An 18,199-nucleotide genomic window follows, 5' to 3' on the forward strand; every position below is an offset into this window, starting at 1 on the left:
ATTGGACAATCATTTCTTCCTGGGTGGACTGTTGAGTGGGTTCCGTCTTCTCCGTAAAGGTCGGGCAGGTCGGCATCACATCGGTGGGCAGGATGTGGAGCTCACCTTTTATCGTCGTTTGCATCTACCGTATTGTATTTGGAAACCCGTTTAAAACTTCCGCTATATGTTTAAAAACACTGTATTTGATATATCGAACTTATCTGTAAAACTCAGTGTTGTAAATTAATTTGGTTTTGTTGTATGCTTGTGTCACATGTGCTCGTCTTCGTACGAGTCTACTAGTGCAATTGTGATCCTGGAGTGTGCTCGTCTTCGTACGAGTCTACTAGTGCAATTGTGATCCTGGAGTACAGTAGTTTAATCGGGACTTACCCGACAGCCTGTCAGATTACACTGTTTTAAGTGCACAGTAACTCTATTAAGTATTAAGATGATGGTTAGTGCACTTAAGCCGGTTTAATTTAGACGGTGCTGCTACAATATTCCACATTGCAAAGCCATTTAATCTTTTTTTGACATATCCAAACGAACAATTTCAACGAAATCTCAAAGAGTTGTTCAACAACTTCAGTCATGAGAATTTTTTTTTAAGCTAGAGCTACAGTCACAGGTACAATTAAGAGGATTCGATAAGCAACCAAAATATTTGGACAATAATCTGCAGTCATAACAACTTCAGAATCTCAAGTGCTGACATCAAAAAATTTAGCAAAGTTACTTGCAGCACCTTTAATATTTAACTTTTGACGTCTTAGACTGCGATCACATAGATCAGCTGGTCAGAAACCGTATTGTATGTACATAAATATACAGGAGCTTGAGCCCCCTCTTGGGCTTTCGGCCGTCGCACATGGTAGCCTACCCTTGCATTGGGCATTGGCTTGGGTTGGGTTGGCCACCACCGGCCCGCCGGTGGCCGGGTCCCTCTGTTCCGACCGATGCGGATTTACTGAATCTAGTGCTATGTGCCCATAGGGAATCGACGGTCGGGAGATGCAACAGACTTTAGGATTGGTGCGACTAAACACAACAGGTTTTAGGTAATGGAACATGTAACAATAGGCAAATCGCGGTTATGGGTGCTTCGCCCCCACCCCGACCTGGCCCGGCCGCCTCCACCACCGCCAGAACCCTAAAGCCGCCCTCCTGCCACCCACCGCCTGGCCGGCATGCCTACCCCGAGCCCCTTCTCTTTTAAACCCACAAGAGTTGGGGAAGACGCGGCCGCTCCGCGGCCGCGGACATCTCCGCTCACTGTTGCCTGGATGCCCGCTGCCACCTCGACTCCCTGGTAAACGGCGGGAGTAACTATGACTCTCTTAAGATAGCCAAATGCCTCGTCATCTAATTAGTGACGCGCATGAATGGATTAACGAGATTTCCACTATCTCTGTCTACTATCCAGTGAAACCACAGCCAAGAAAACGGGCTTGACGGAATCAGCGGGCAGCGGCTCCGCTCACCGCCGCCTCGACCTCCGTCTGCGAGCGGGGCTCCGGCCGTCGCCGCCTCGACGCCCGCCGCCGCCATCCCCGCTCTAACTGTAACAGAGCAATTAGCTAACCTTAACCTGTGGTGCGCCAAGATTCGGAAATCCAATCCAACGGTGATTCGAATGGGTGGGTACGAGGCGCTAGGTTGAGCAGAATGTTTACGCTGTTCCGACTTCCGAGTAGGAGCTGTTCCCAAAAAAAAAAAAAGACTTCCGAGTAGGAGCAGAGCAGCCGAGTACGAGTAGGAGGGTAGGATCGGAGTCCCTCCAACGCGCACCCTATCACTATATATATGTGTTCATCCTTCCCGTCTACGTCCTCGCAACGATCACCGGCCCAAATCATCATCATCTCCGCACGCCGGGCAGCTAGGCACCAGCAGAGAGATCCGGCGGCTAGCACGCGCACCGCTCGCCGCCCGATCACCGTGCACGCCGGCCAGCATGGTGATGAGGAGCCACCAGATCGTCGCCGTCGCGCCGCCGCCGCGCGTGCCGGTGCCCCCGCCGCGCTCGTTCCTCCGCACGGTCGGCGCCGGCCTCCGGGAGACGCTCTTCCCGGACGAGCCGTGGCGCGCCGTGGCGCGCGAGCCCGCGGGCCGGGCGCGCGCGCTCGCCGCGCTCCGCTACGCGCTCCCCTGCCTCGAGTGGCTGCCGTCCTACTCGCTCGCCGACCTCCGGGCCGACGTCGTCTCCGGCCTCACCGTCGCCAGCCTCGCCGTCCCGCAGGGCATCAGCTACGCCAGGCTCGCCGGACTGGACCCCGTCATCGGCCTCTGTAAGTACTACTAGCTCGCTAGTGTCCCGATCAAGATCTAGTACTTGTAATCGATCGTGCGAGTGTCTGACTGGCCCTTTTGCTGCAGACTCGAGCTTCGTGCCGGCGCTGGTGTACACGGTGCTGGGGAGCTCGCGGGACCTGGCGGTGGGCACCATGGCCGTCGGCTCGCTGCTCTTCGCCTCCACGCTGGGGCCGGCGGCGCCGCCCGCCTCGGAGCCGGCGCTGTACGCGCGCCTCGCCTTCACGGCCACCTTCTTCGCGGGCGCCTTCCAGGCCGCGCTGGGCCTGCTCCGCCTCGGCTTCCTCGTCGACTTCCTCTCGCACGCCGCCATCGTCGGCTTCATGGGCGGCTGCGCCACCGTCGTCTGCCTCGGCCAGCTCAGGGGGTTCCTCGGCCTCCCGCACTTCACCCACCACACCGGCCTCCCCGCCATCCTGGCCTCCGTCTTCTCCCAGACGGGCCAGTGGCACTGGCAACCCTTTGTTCTTGGATGCTGCCTCTTCCTCTTCCTGCAAATCACTCGATACTTGGGCAAGAGGCGGCCCAAGTTGTTCTGGGTATCGGCGGCGGCGCCGTTGGTCTCGGTCATCCTCTCCACCGTTCTGGTCTACCTCATCCATGGGGAGAAGCACGGAATTCAATCGGTAAGCTCACTCATCGACTAGATCATAGTGCGTGATTTGTTTCACGAGATTCACTGTATGACTAAACTTGGCAACCTCAACTGATGATGTGTAGATCGGCTCCATCAAGAAGGGCATAAACCCGTCCTCCATCCACAGCCTGCTCTTCTCGTCGCCGCACACGTGGCTCGCCGCCAAGACCGGGATCATCACCGGCATCATCTCCCTCGCTGTAAGCACGTCGTCGATCGCCTTCTTGTCTATCTATCTGCCGCTTGGTTCAATTCGTGTACAAGATAACTAATGATCTGATGCATGGTTTGCGCCGTGCAGGAAGGGTCCGCGGTGGCGAGGAGCTTCGCCATGGCCAAGAACTACCACGTCGACGGGAACAAGGAGATGATCGCCTTCGGGGCGATGAACATGGCGGGGTCCTGCGCCTCCTGCTACCTCACGGCGGGGCCCTTCTCGCGCTCGGCGGTCAACCGCGACGCCGGCTGCCGGACGGCCGCGTCCAACGCCGTCATGGCGCTGGCCGTGCTGGCCACGCTCCTCTTCCTCACGCCGCTCTTCCGCCACACGCCGCAGGTGGCGCTCTCGGCCATCATCGCCTCCGCCATGCTGGGCGTCGTCGACCTCCGCGCCGCGGCGCGCCTCGCGCGCGTGGACAAGGTCGACTTCTGCGTCTGCCTCGGCACCTTCCTGGGCGTCGTCTTCGCCAGCGTCGACATCGGCCTCGTCGTCGCCGTCGCGGTGCTGGTCCTCCGGATCCTGCTCTCCGTCGCGCGGCCGCGGACGATGGCCCTGGGGAGGGTGCCGGGCACCACGGTGTACCGGAGGATGGACCAGTACGCCACGGCCCGGGGCACGCCTGGGGTGCTCGTGCTCCGCATCGACTCGCCCATCTACTTCGCCAACGCGAGCTACCTGCGGGAGAGGATCGCGCGGTGGGTCGACGACGAGGAGGACAGGATCAGGGCCGCCGGCGAGGAGAGCCTGCGGTGCGTCGTCCTGGACATGGGAGCCGTCACGAGCATCGACTCGTGCGGGACCAAGATGGTGGAGGATCTCAAGAAGAGCCTCGACAAGAGACGCCTGCAGATGGCGCTGGCGAACCCCGGGAGCGAGATCATGAGGAAGCTGGACAAATCCGAGGTGCTCCAGCTCGTCGGCGACGAGTGGATCTTCCTCACGGTGGCCGAGGCCTGCGACTACGCGCAGAGCAACTGCAAGTTTGGAACCGTGTCTCCTGATGAGATGGTCTGAACTCTGAAGCTCTGAACACCAGCTTGGCTGGCCAAGTTGATCACTGAAAGTACGGCCACAAGGCCCTTTTTTGGTAGAGCCAGAGTTCAATACTGTATACTTCTGCTAAGAGCAGCTTTTAACTTCTAATGCTAATCTGAAATCATGAATTTGGAGGTGAAAAACTACATTGGTGCGACAAAATTTTCATATCTGCCGTGTACAGTTGCAAAGAGCAGTAACCTTATCTGAAACTTCAGTACTAGGCACCAAACAGCAGCACAAGGTACAGCACCATAACCACTGCATACTTGTGAACAAAAGTAGTACCGAAAATAAATGTTTTCACACACACACACACACACACACAATATGATGCCTTTTATATCACAGGAGATTAACAGAAACAGAAATAACCGATTTTACTTCATTACTTGAAACAGGAGATTGCCTAACTTCTGCAGAATCTGAAGGAAATTGGGATAGGGGTTGGATATCAAATGCACTACCGCTGCAGTCTGAGCCTGCAAGGAAAATGCACTGCATTGGCCATCAATATGAAGCATGTATAAATAGAAATAAAATGCCTTGATGGCTTGATATATATCACATTGATATCTAAGGCTTAACATATTGAGCTAGCTAAAATGGCCTCATTTAGACAGGAAACCAAAAAAAATAATACACAAGTTTCTTCTGAATGCTAAGATTCTAACTCAATTACAGATGGGATCCTAGCAACATCACTTGCTCTTCCAGAGCAGTGACACTCTGCCAGCCTTTTAGAGGAGCCAGCATCTCAATTTCGTTTTATTTCTTCTGCCGCGAGAACAAAAAAGGTTAGGGCTCAGTTCTTGGTTTAGGACGCACGCAGCCGCAGAATGGGGCCCTCTTCTTTTTCTTCTTCTGCCCGCCACTACGGTCCTTCCTTCCATACAAATAATCCCTAAGAAGCACACGGGTGCGCTTGTCAGAGACCTTGAGCCTTCGGTACTCATGCTCTTCCTCAAGTTTGAGCAGGACGTACTGTATCTTCTGAAGCTCGAGTTCCAATCTTGCCACATTTTCCGACCCTTTCAGCACCTGCTCGGAGATTTTCCTCCTGCTGGAGTACCCTTCTCGCTCAGTGTTCATATTATCTGACAAAGCAGCATAATTCTCAGCCTTCCTAGTCAATTTGTTGTTGAAATTGATCTGTTCCAAGACATATTCCTCCGTTTCATGAAGCTGAGTGCTCACACTACTGTACTCGGAATTCATTGGGGATTTGCCCTTTGCTGGTTCCTCCATTTTCCGCTTCAACTCCTCGATGCTCGCTTGCATGCTCAACAGCCTCTGAGCATCAGAAGCGAGCCTTTCGAGTACACTCTTGCTCCACACTTCATGGGGCTCTACAGGTCCCTTTGACACCTCTAGCTTATTGATCCCGAGGTCCCTTCCCCTTACTAGCTCAGAAGAAGGGTACTCACTCTTCACCTCCTCAACTGCTTGTATGTCGTGCTCAGATGACGACGACTTGGCTGTTTGATTCTTGCAGTTCGTCTCCGCAGCCTCCCACAGCTGAAGCATATCATCATCCAACTCAGCATTTGCGCCATTGCCAAGGGGATAGAGGCTAGCTCCCATGCCATATGGTGGACATGTAGATATTTTGTCGAGTTCAATGTCCTTCATTATCTGGACTTGCTTCCCTTTCGAGACCTCAACATCTTTTTGTTTCTCATTGTCAGAATATATTTCCTTAGCTTCCATGCGCGAGCTGCCTCTTGCTTTAAGCTCTTGAATTTCAGTATTTGCTGCCACCAATTTAGCTGCAGACTCAGCAGACTCCTGATCTTGACGGTCTTTGGCATTCAATACAACAACCTGAAGTGCTTCTATTCTTGCAATCAACCCTTGTAACTCTGGAGTTCCTCGGGGTAAACAGTGAGATTCCAGCCCATTGTTGCCCTCTTGCACATGAGGCACCCGTACAGTTTCCTGAACAATCAGAGAACAGTTGTCAAAAGGGGGGTTGTAGTTCATCATGGCATCATGCGTACGCGTACTATGAATGGAGGTGCATGATAAAGTGTCACATCCATATGACCATATTGTACATGAACTACCAAAGAAATATCCAGCTAATAATAAGAGATCTAGTTGGAAGAGCAGTAACAAAACTTAAAATTACAATCAAGTATTACAACAATAATAATAGGATAAGTAATGGTCATTGGTCAATTTTGCTTCAAAGAAAGAATAGCATTGTTTAAACTACATTAAAGATTTTGAAAGGGTGTCTAATTAGTAAGGACAAACAAGGAAGATTACCTCTTTGCCTTCTGTACTACAAGGTTTTGACAAAGAAAGTGTATTTTGTTCCAGTACACAGACATGATCAGCCAATGATGCTATGAGATTTAGATGTGTGCTCGACTCAGCTTTCAGTTCTGCATGTTCTTCCTGAATGCCAGTCATTTTTTTCTGAAGCTCCTCAATGAGAGCATCACGTGAATAAATCTCCTTCATTAGTAACTCCTTTAGGGTTATTGCACTAATTTCTGTATCTTTACCTTCCATCAAAAGCTCGAGTGCTTTTTCTTCATAGACCGCAGAATTCACTGAAGAGGTAATTGCATCATCCATCAGGGCAACAAATTGCCTTTCATATCGCTCAACATCTGATTGTAATGCCTCATTGGCTTGATGAAGTAGCAAAATTTCATCATCCTTGGTAGTACACTGCTCACTCAGTATTGTGATTTTCTTTTCCAGTTCTCCTTTTACCACTTTAGCACCTTCAATCGCAACCTGAAGAGACCCAACAACTCCACACAGTTCCCGGTTCTTTTCTTGCAAGAACTGAAACTTCTCTTCTACTTCCAGTAGCTCATCATCCTTCTGCATCAACTGTGCCATGCAATTCTCAAGTTCAATGAACAACTCCTGGCAGACACTTTTACTGGTGTTCAAATCAAACTCTGAAAGGACTAAACGAGTCCTCAGAATCTCTAGCAAGTAAATGAAATATTCCTTTAAGTGATTATTTTCCGATTCAAGCACCGTCAACCTTCTGCTCAGCTCATTAACTTCAAGATCAAGATCACCCTTAGCCAAACTCAACAAAGCCATCTCATCGGTAAGAGAAACCAATGCAGATGCTATCTCATTATTATGTCCCCTAAAGAATAAACACAAGTTCTCAAGCATCATGCATTCTTCAAGTACAGTACCATTCTCATCTTCCAAGAAATTGTACTTCTCACTCAAGAACTGGTGCTCCTTAGACAAGGACTCATTTGTCTTGGTCAGGTCGGCAACTTCATCTTGTGAGACCTGGTAGGACTCTTTTATGCAAGATAGCTTCTCTTGTATGTCAAATACTTCAGTTTTCAGAACCTCTTCCCTCTCACTGCTTTCCTGTAATCTTTGCCTAAGCAGTTCATTCTGTTCCAACATCTGGCGATTTCTATTTTGCAAAGAAAGTGATTCTGCTGCTCCAGTTTCCACTTCTTTCTCTAGGGCACACTTCTGTAAGTGCAGATCTCTGAGATCCCTCCCTACTTGCAGCAAAACAGTTGAGAGAACTGAGAGCTCAGTGTACATGAGCCTATTCACATCTTCTGTTTCACCCTTAAGTTTCAGAATGTTAATGGTTTCGTCTGAAACAGTCTGCAACAGAATTTCGTCCTCTGCTAAATCAGCAGGTCCTAAATCTTTGCAAATATTCAGAATCTTCATTTGCTGTGAAATCCCTTCCCTCAGTTTTTCATTATGCATTAGCAATGTTTCTCTCTCCTCCTGATGACATCTGGCTTCCTCCATCAGCTCTGAAACTAACATTGTTGCAGAATGATTTGCCTCAGCATACTTCTTGCATTCAGTGAAAAGAGCAACCTTCTTGTCTTGTTCATCAGCTAAACTGCTCTCCAAGATAACTGTATTAATAGAAGCACATATGTTTTTCTGCTGTTCCTGTTGAAGCACCTCCTCCATATAATGGTTTTCATCTTGGAGAGAAGAAATCTGTTTCTCGTAACTTTCTACTTGCAGTTGATGTGATTTTACTGCAACTTCATATTCCTCATTTTTAATTCTCAACTGACCTTGCAGTTCCCTTACTTGATCATTTGCAAAATCCTTCTCTCTTGATACAGAGGAGTGCTTATCTTCCAGATTAGCATGCTTATCTTCAAGGGCTTTCATAATCACTGTAATGCTCTCCAACTGAAAGGAAAAATTAACTCAAGACATTAGATGAGAAAGAATTTAAGTATAGAAAGGATATTAGACGTGAAATTTAAGTACAGAAAGGATATTAGACGTGAAATTTAAGTACAGAAAGGATATTACACATGAACAGTTTATCAAATTATAAAAGTGTAAAAATAATAGTTTCTACTTCAATAAAAAAAACCTTGAGTATGTAGATTTATATCATTAAGTACCTGAGAGAACATACTAAAGCTGTACTAAGCTGAGGAGTTCCAAAAAAAAAGTACCTGAGAGAACAGATTGTTCTTTTCTGCAGAGATAACTTGGCAGGATTCTTCACAATCTTTCAGCTTCATTCTCAAATCTTCTAGCTCAATTTTTGTATCAGACAATGAGATATCCAAGATGGAATTCTTCTCTGAAACATCAGATAAACTTTTACCAAGGATCTCCAGCTCTGAAGCAAGAACAGCCGTTTCAGAAACATGGCGGGAAATCGCATCCTTTAGAGAGCTTTCTGATGCCTCTAATGCTTTTATATTCTCCCTCATCGCATCCATTTCAGCAGAGAGAGCTGAGTTATTTGCGAGGTGAGCCTGGCAGGATTCTTCAGAATTCTTCAGCTTTGTTCTCAAATCTTCTAGCTCAGTTTTCATATCAGATAATGAGGTATCCAAGGTGGAATTCTTCTCTGAAACATCAGATAAACTTTTACCAAGAATCTCTAGCTCTGTTGCAAGAACAGCCTTTTCAGAAACATGACTGGAAATTATATCCTTCAGAGAGCTTTCTGAAGCCTCAAATGCTTTTATTTTCTCCCTCAGTGCATCCATTTCAGCATTTGCATCTGAAAGTGAGTTCTCCAAGAGTGAACATTCGTCAGATAGCTTCTCCACCTCTTGGACCTTTTCTGAGAGAAGTGCCTTTTCCACCTCATTCTTTGCACACACCTCCTTCAGTTTTAAGTTCGTAATTTGCAATTCCTCAATTAGCTTCTGGTTCATTGCTGCACTGGTTTTCAGGGCTTCCATCTCATCAACCAGAGTGTGGTGCATCCCCTCTAGATTTTCTTTCTCATCCCTTTGGCAAGCAAAATCTCTCTGAAGTGCTTCCTTTTCACCTATGTGTAAACCCATTTCTGCCTGAAGTTTCACATTCAATTCCTTCAATGCGTCCAATTCACGATTAAGGTCCTTTATCACAAGCTCAGTAGAAATATTCTGTTCACGAAGAATATGGATCTCCTCCGTATGCTTGCTTACAATGTTCTCAAGATCCATCTTACTGTTCTCCACCTGACTTAAATTGCCAGTCAGCTTCTCAATTTCCAGCGCCAACCTGTTCACTTCATTCTGTGACTCAGAGCGAAGATTTGTCATCATAAGGAGAGATGCTTCTCCTTGAACGCATCTCTGAGCTTCATCGTGTAGGCTATTTTGGAGGTTATCTGCTTCTTCTTTCTTATGCTCGAGTTCTTGTTCCAATATCTGTATTTTCCCTTCAACCTGCTCCAGTTCAGCCTTCAAAGCTGTCAGTGCAGATTCCAGATCAGATATTCTCGCTGCAGACTGCTGGTTCTCATGAAGGGTAGCATCCTTCTCATTGTTTAGAAGTAGGATGGTTTTCTGAAGTTCAGATGATAAGTTCTCCAACTCATTCAACTTAAGATTCTGCTTCTCAATCTCTAGATGCAACCTGCTCACGTCTTCCTGAGACTCAGAATACATTCTCTCCATTGACTCGAGTGATGTTTGGGCTTGAAGTCTCTTCTCACATTCATCTTTCAAACTCAACTCCAAGCTGTCCACACTTTCATTCTTATGTGCAATTTCTTGCTCCAGTAACTGGATTTTCTGTTTATGCTTCTCCAGTTCCAACTGGATCTTTGAGAGTTCTAACTCCAAATCAGATGCTTTCTCCAATGACTGTTGTTGTTCAAGAAGTGCTGCATCCTTCTCCTTGTTCAAATCCAGAATGGTGCTCTTCAGTTCCTCCAGTGTGCTCTCCAGATTTAATTTGTCGTTTTCCAACTCACTCAGCTTCTTCGTCGATCCGTCAAGATCTTGTGTTAGCGTTTCCATTTTCTCCTGCAACTGGGAATGCATACCCTCTGTCATGAGAAGAGTTGCTTCAGTTTGTGTGCGCCTATGGCATTCATCTTGTAGCCGGGCATGGACAATGTTCGCTTCTTCTCTCTTTTGTTCAAGATCTTGTGTCAGCAACTGTACTTTCTTCTCAGCCCCCTCTAGCTCTGATTGTAGCTTTGAGAGCTGAGATTCAAGAACTGAAACCTGCTCCACACACTGCTGGTGTTGAAGTAGAGCTGCATTCTTCTCAGTGTTTAGCTGTGAAATGATGCTCTTAAGCCTTTGTATTTCGCTTTGAAGTTCATTCTTTGAATCCTTGAGCTTATTTATCTCGTCATGCAGTTTCTGTATAAGCACCTCAGAAGAGTGGTTTTGTTCAGTAAGGTTCTCATTATTCTTCTTCAGCTCACAAACAGTGTTCTCAAGGTACCCGTTGGTCTGCTTGAGCTCATTCAACTTTTCATTTGTCATCTTTATTTCTGCAATCAACCTCTGTACTTCTTCATGAGATTGAGTAAGCTCCTTCCCCTGGGAAAGTAGAGCATTTTCAGCCTGCATGCGCTTTTCATGCTCCTCCTGGAAGGTTAAACGGAAACTTTCCAATTCCTTAAGCTTTTGGTCTAGTTCTTGTTGTTGCATCTTGATCTTCAGATCCAAACCCTCAGCCTCAGACTGCATTGCAATATTGAGTGTTTCAGCATTAATTAGTTTCTGGACATCTGCAGCCATTTCATCACTTAGCTTCTTGAGGTCAGTCTGTGCCTTAGAGAGCTCAGACTCCAATATAGATATTCGCTCAGAGGACTGATTACATTGCAGAAGAGATGTGTCTTTATCAGAATTCAATTGCAATACTGTCTCCTTAAGAATTTGCATCTCATTTTCAGCTTTATTTGCCCGCTCAGATTCTGACAACATCTCTTGTTTCAGCTTCTGGCTCTCAGCTAATAGTCTTGAAACTTCCTGTTGCAAATTTGCCATGTCTTTGCTGATATCCTCTTTTCCTTTACCTTCTGGGCTTTCAAAGGTTAGACCTTTCCGCGCCTTTCCATCAAAACCAGCACGAGGAGCATTTTCACCACTCGATGAAAAATCATGGAACAACTTTAGACCTTTTTGACTTGACAATGCACTGGTTTCCTCAGGGTGTGTACCATTCCTCTTGGAGGTGGAATGCTGTGGTGACACACCAACTCCATCTTTCTGCTCATCGGAATCAAATGGTGCACGATTGAAGGTAGACGTATCTGGAGTTTGTGGCTCCATTTCTTGGCTGAAAGAAGATGGTGATTCATCTGACACTGACGGCATCTGATTTGGAAATGCTTCAGACATTGTTCTGTGAGCCTGACGAAGTGCCCCAGTGGCCTGATCATACCTTTCTGCCAGCGCACGGTATGCTCGATAGAACTCCTCCACCAGTTTCATTATCTCTGGACGTTTTTTGTAGTACATCTCCGCTCTCCTTGCAAACGAATCAGCATCTTCATTGATAAGTTTGATCATTGCTTTAACCTTTGTGTCCATATCTGTTGCACAAAACGAGAGCCAATTAATTAGTTCGTGGACCACACTGACAAATGCAGTCCTTCCGTTTGCAACCATATCTTCAAACAGATTACCATAGTTATGAAATTGTACACACACACACACACACACATATATATATATACAGAATAATGTTGGTTACTGCTCAATCTCAATGACACGGTGTTGAGTTGTATATATACTTGGGCTGTGTATGTGTCTATATATGATGTATTCAAGCCCAAGAGGCCCATGTAGGACTTTATATATATATATAACCAGTGAGGAGGAGAGGTGACTCCAGATTTTTCCAAAGAACTGTTTCTACATGGTGTCAGAGCCATCTGGAGACCCGCAGGTACTGTAGCGGTGCTGCTACAGTAGAGGCGGAAAGAGCTACCTGAATCGCCGATTGCAGCTGGCGGAAGGGAGCTCGTGTGTGGTGCAGTGAGCTCTCCAACGGCAGGTGAAGTTGAATACTGCAGCAGTTGGGTTTGAATCGGTTGTTGCTTGGGATTTGACGGTGGAAGTCAGACTCAGTTTCCCCCTCTATACTGAATCTGTGAGTTTTTTGCGCGATTTTGGGGCTGCATAGCTTGCTGGTGTTGGGGGAAAGAGAAGGGGCGTCTGCAGGTGAAGTATTTGGTCTTTTCCTGGGATTATTGGAGAGAGAAAGAAGGTTGAAGGGCTCGTGCCTATAGATCTGCAAGGGAGCTGTGGGGGCTGTTCTGTGCAACTGATTGTTTGCAACAGTGATAAATCATGGGTGAAAATCAAAGCATTGAACAAGTTCTTGGAAAACTTGTGGAACTTCTTACAGCAAAGAAAGATGAGGCTCCATCTTCAAGCAAGGAAATTGTGTCGCGTGTGGAAGCTGTCCAGAAATTACAGCTGATGCCAATTGATATCAAGTTGGAAGGTGTAAAGAATTATTTGGCATGGTCCAGGAGGGCATTGTTGCTGTTGAAGGCTAAAAAACTTGAAGGCTTTGTTAATGGAGAAATGGCTGAGCCAAAGGACAAAGCGAGTGATGAATGGAAATCATGGGATGCTACTAATTCATTGGTGGCTGCTTGGTTGCTAAGCTCAATGTCTCCAACAATTGCTGGATCAGTAGATACTATTGCTACTGCTTCTGGAATATGGGAAGGGGTATCAAAGATGTTTTCAGGCTCCGGTAATGTAATGTTGCTGGTAGAAACAGATGATAGAATTTATCATCTCAAGCAGGGGGAGTTATCCTTGATGGATTATGTTGCTGAACTGAAGCGGTTGTGGGCTGATTTAGACCATTATGACCCTATTGAATTGCCACATCCAGAATGTGTGGCATGGGTAAAGAAATGGGTGGAGAAAAAAAGGGTGCTCCAGTTTTTAAGAGGTTTAAACCCAGAATTTGAGGGAAGACGAAATGCTATGTTCCATCAATCTAGTCTTCCTGGTTTAGAAGATGCTATAGCTGCCATGGCACAAGAGGAGAGTAGACTAAAGGTAATGAAAGAAAATGTTTCACCTCCAACTCGTGATTGTGGTGAGAAAGGTAATGAAACTTGCCATGACAGAACCCTATGAGACTAGGACATGTTATAATTGTGGTGAGAAGGGCCACTTAAGTCGTGATTGTGGTCAACCATTTAAATCCAACCGTGGAAGAGGAAGGGGCAATTTCAGAGGTGCACCAAGAGGAGCTGGAAGTCGTGGTGGAAGAAGAGGCTATAAAGCTAATTTTGCCATGACTGGAGAAGGTACATCTGATTTGGTCACGATTCGAGCTGCTGAGTTGGAAGAGTTGAGGAGGCTAAGAAAGGATGAGAAGGTCTCAAAATCCTGTCCAACATGATAGAACTAAGCACGTGGAGATCGATCGGTTTTTTATCAAGGAACGATTGGATGATGGGACACTTAATCTGAGTCATGTAGCTTCTGGTGAGCAAATAGCAGATTGTTTAACCAAGGGTTTAGGAGTCAAAGCATGTATAACATCATGTAACAAGATGGGGATGATAGACATCTATCGCCCATCTTGAGGGGGAATGTTGAGTTGTATATATACTTGGGCTGTGTATGTGTCTATATATGATGTATTCAAACCCAAGAGGCCCATGTAGGACTTATATATATATATATATATATATATATATATATATATATATATATATATATATATATATATATATATGTAACCAGTGAGGAGGAGAGGTGACTCCAGATTTTTCCAAAGAACTGTTTCTACACAAGGTAACAAAAACACCCAAGGCAGCCAAGCATTTCAACCCATGGTAAAACAGGAATATATAAATCTGGTATCGGGATTGCCCCAGGAAAAGGTTATTTTGTCATCCTTTCATATGATATCTTCTTTTCAGATTGCAAATGCACTTCACATCCAATATTGATTCAGTTTTCACATGAAAGGAAAACTTTTGACACATATATGAACGGCAGTCTAAGGCCCATGTTGATTTTCCAAGTTGAATCAGATTGTGAATATATTGCATGCTTTCCAAATTAAAATACGATATGTGCAAATTCTTATATCAAAACACTAACATTGAGAAAACTGTTTGATGGGCTGGAAAGCTACATATGCAATGACCCACAGCATGAGCATTGAAATTTAGAAATGTAGTTCCAGAGTGAATAGTAAGTGATAGGCAGGGCACAAGCAGTGCGTAAACATGAGCTCAGCAGGCAGCTTTGCCTTCACCTTTTCTAGTAAATTAGGAAAAATGAGCTGAAGACAGCAAAAGAACTCACCACTGAGATTTTCCTGGAGCCATTTGGAGTTCTTGGGGCTGATATGGCTGACCCACAACCATGAGTACTGCCTTGAGTCATGACGAGCAAGAGCTGCCATTGGCACAAGATAGAAACACAGACTACTCCAACCAGTAAATAATGCCTCGCTTCCTCAGCACTCAAAAAAAGTGCAGAAATACAATATTTTATCCTCAAAATCGTGAAATTTCTAAATTTCCCACTTTTCAGAATGTGGGGTCGATGGAATTAGCTTGTACAGTAATAATTCAGCAAGCTCCCATCCAATCTGTTAGTGCTTTTACCTGCATAATTACAGAGACAAACAGAGTGAATAAGATCAACGAAACAAGTTATCAGCAGAAATGATCAACAGGACTCAACAACTTCATGGCAGCCTATGAGTTAGTACATACCAGTGTCAACTGTCAAGTCTTTGGATTAGTTGAACTACTGGAAAGATATTATATGGATAATTCGCACTGCAGTAAGTCAATCAATCAATAACCTGAAATCAAGAGAAAAAAATAACACTCTATTCAGAAATTTTTTTTGATAGGCTGTATTCAATAATTGGGTGGTGAGAAAACCCCGGTGCATGCATAGGCACGGCAAGCTGCAAAGGTGAAATACTTCCGTTGTCTGATCAATGTAAACAATAATCAAAATCTTCATCTTCACGGACTAAACGATAACAGGTAGAACCAGAAAGCAAACCCGTCAAAGATTTTGCAAAGAGAAACGCAACACGACTGAAAACACAATCCCAGAAGACGAAATTTCCGGTGGGAGCAACAACCTCGAACCGCGACGCTGCAGCAGGCGAGCAGCACCCAAGGAGGGATCAAAGGAGCAAGTTTTGGAAGCAAATCTCACCACCGAGGCGCCACTCAACAACCGGAGAGAACAGAGAAGGGATATAAATCACATGATCCACGCCGGCTGGCTGTTCTTTATCCCACCAACCAGACCCACCCGTCAACACCAACCATTCCGCCAATCCAATCCCCAGCAAAGGTAGAATCACGGAGCACGCGAAAAGATGGATCTTTGGAGCATCCAGGTGCAAGACACGAACGAAGAAAAGCGATAAACGGGTAATAATCACGGCATGGGAAAAAAAAGAACCAAAGATCCAATCTCGGGGCAGCAGAGTCCACAGCGGGGGGGAAGCAAAAGCAATAAAGCATACCCCGGGTGGAGCCTCTCAGGAGGCGCGGCGCAAGTGAGCGGCGGCGGAGGCGCGATGCCGAGATCCACCAAGCTGCCCGCTTTCTCCCTCCATCTTTCTCAACCCATCCCCGCGCTGCGTTCCCTCTCCCTATCGGTCTATTCCCTGGTCTGGTCTGTGGAGCCTGCTCTGCTGCGGCGTAGTGCCAAGAAGAAAGGCTGCGTGCTTGGGCAGGGCGCACAGTAGGAGGCGGCGAGCAAGCGGGCCCCACGGACGATACAAAAGGAGGGAATAGACTACTCGTGAGTCGTGACCAGCCTTTGAAGGGAGAGAGGGACGGAGGTGATGCCAATGAGCTGGTGTTTTGGCGTCATAAATGGGATGGCGTCAATTTGGGGAGGGAATTACGAATTTCATGTAGGAGTATATACATGTCTATTTGAAGCAACGGTCATATTAGTAAGATGCGTATTTTTCCAAAAAAAAATGCTCGTTATGATTCTAACGGATATTTCAGTATTGGCACGAATTTTCTGTCAATATACTTGCTTGTCTAGTTCGGGGAAAAAACTTGTCTCGCAGCAACAATTTACATTTGCATAAACTCAGCAAAATAGTGGTGGGTATAGTAGCATCTTGGCAACATTAGCATCATATATTTTCTTTTCTGCTTTCGCTTCGACACAACCGGGACCTGAAAACATTCTGACGGCATGAGCCCATTTCTCTTTTATCCAATAGGTAAAGGTGTTATCTAACACGAAAATGATTGGATAAAAAGTGTGCTGTGACTTTGCTCTTACACCAAGCATTTCCCCTGCTTAGCCTAAGCCCTTCACGTCCACTATTTTTTTTTAAAAAAAAGAAGAAATTCGACGTCCTAATCCTCCATTAGAAAAGTCACATCTCAATAAGAGGAGTTTATTAAAAATTATCGCCTAGCGTCAGGATGACATCTCGATAAGAGGCGTGTATTGAAAATTATCATCTAGCGCATCACAAACTCACGATGGTATGTAACATATATAACACCTGTGGTCACATGCATGCCAACAAAAAATAATTTTTAAATATAATACAGACGCAGACACTTACATACGCTCGCACACCCACTCATAATCCAAATTGCGGTTTCTCGGATATACTGTGTTAAAGAAAAAAATACTGTCCAGCCATAGTGGTTGAACGTCCATCACAGCAGGTAAATGCCGTTTATTTCTTGGAGGGGCTCTCCACCGATTCCATTCGTGCCGCGTCCCATTGTGCCGTGTCCCTGTCGTTGATGGTATTTTTAATGGACTGGAGTACACTTACCGACGGACGTGTTCATTCATGCGACCCATCATCGGAGGGCGCTGATTATTTCGGCTGGTTATTGGCTGTTACGGGGATCGGGAGGACAGAATGATGATCCCCATGTGGCTGCAGAGGTGTCCCTGACAAATGTCACGTTCCCTTCAACCGTTTCCTCATCCGTGTGCCGTGGACACACGCACCGCCAGGTTTCCCTTTTTTTTTATAAGAGGCTTCCCTTTCAAAGAGCAGTCAATGCCTCGTGGAACATTTTCCTTTTTCTATACGTGGTACCACTTTTTTTCCTCAGTTTTGCTCGTACACAGAATTAAATTTGTCCAAGTTCGTACGCCACCTTTATCAAGCTGATTGCAGGATTTTTTTTCTTGTCTTTCTATACTTCATTCATTTTCAGTAGCCTTTATATCTCACTCGGCCGTATGCAACTAATATGATCGACTTTTTATTCATCAGCTATTCAATTAGAACATATACTCTTTTCTAAAAAAAATAATCAGGACATATACTCTGTCTAGTAAAAAAAAACATTGGTACCACTTATTGTACAATCAAAATCAATAACTGCTAACCACAAGGAAATCCATAATCGCTTGGCTCGGAAGATCCATAATTTATTTGTGATTCTACATTGGTAAAATACTATCAGATTCTTAGATTTTGTTGACCTGCGCAGTTAGAAAAAAAAAAGTTCTAGAAAAAGTATTGACAAAACAGACTATGTAAGCTTCCACTTGGTTTCTATTCATAGATAAAACATACTATGTAAGCTGCCACTCACTCACAGCGAGCATGACAGATTCGAACTCGTGCATTCCAAATCATACACCTGCTGCGGGCAAACATTTGGATTGTATGGTACTTGTGCAATGCAGCTTTACTGGTTCGGAAAATATATGGTAAAGAAGTCCATACAAATCCCGTGGCAAAAATCTGTATAACGAAGCTTAGTAAATCCATAGTTGTACTTGTTCTACCACGTTCTCTTGGATTTTATTCATAGA

General features: G+C 45.7%; 2 protein-coding genes across 3 annotated transcripts; one reads left to right on the plus strand and one right to left on the minus strand.

The window, feature by feature from the left end:
• The first annotated feature begins 1,939 nt into the window (after positions 1 to 1,939).
• Positions 1,940 to 4,166, plus strand: LOC120688939 (sulfate transporter 3.2-like). The gene is made up of 4 exons (XM_039971283.1): positions 1,940 to 2,273; positions 2,362 to 2,921; positions 3,016 to 3,132; positions 3,234 to 4,166. The coding sequence occupies exons 1-4, from the start codon at positions 1,940 to 1,942 to the stop codon at positions 4,164 to 4,166; spliced, it is 1,944 nt and encodes a 647-aa protein (XP_039827217.1).
• A 524-nt stretch (positions 4,167 to 4,690) lies between these two features.
• LOC120687577 (protein NETWORKED 1A-like) lies at positions 4,691 to 16,172 on the minus strand. 2 transcript variants are annotated; one of them, XM_039969592.1, is made up of 6 exons: positions 15,906 to 16,172; positions 15,130 to 15,221; positions 14,714 to 15,018; positions 8,630 to 11,958; positions 6,459 to 8,354; positions 4,691 to 6,125 (listed from the first exon to the last, which is right to left on the minus strand). In XM_039969592.1, the coding sequence occupies exons 3-6, from the start codon at positions 14,811 to 14,813 to the stop codon at positions 4,986 to 4,988; spliced, it is 6,465 nt and encodes a 2,154-aa protein (XP_039825526.1). In that variant the 5' UTR covers positions 14,814 to 15,018; positions 15,130 to 15,221; positions 15,906 to 16,172; the 3' UTR covers positions 4,691 to 4,985. The 2 variants fall into 2 exon arrangements, with proteins under 2 accessions (XP_039825526.1, XP_039825527.1); XM_039969593.1 differs by lacking the exon at positions 15,906 to 16,172 and adding an exon at positions 15,513 to 15,839.
• Positions 16,173 to 18,199: the final 2,027 nt, after the last annotated feature.

The sequence above is a fragment of the Panicum virgatum genome, chromosome 9N (genome assembly GCF_016808335.1).
Source record: "Panicum virgatum strain AP13 chromosome 9N, P.virgatum_v5, whole genome shotgun sequence".
Taxonomy (NCBI): Eukaryota; Viridiplantae; Streptophyta; class Magnoliopsida; order Poales; family Poaceae; genus Panicum; species Panicum virgatum.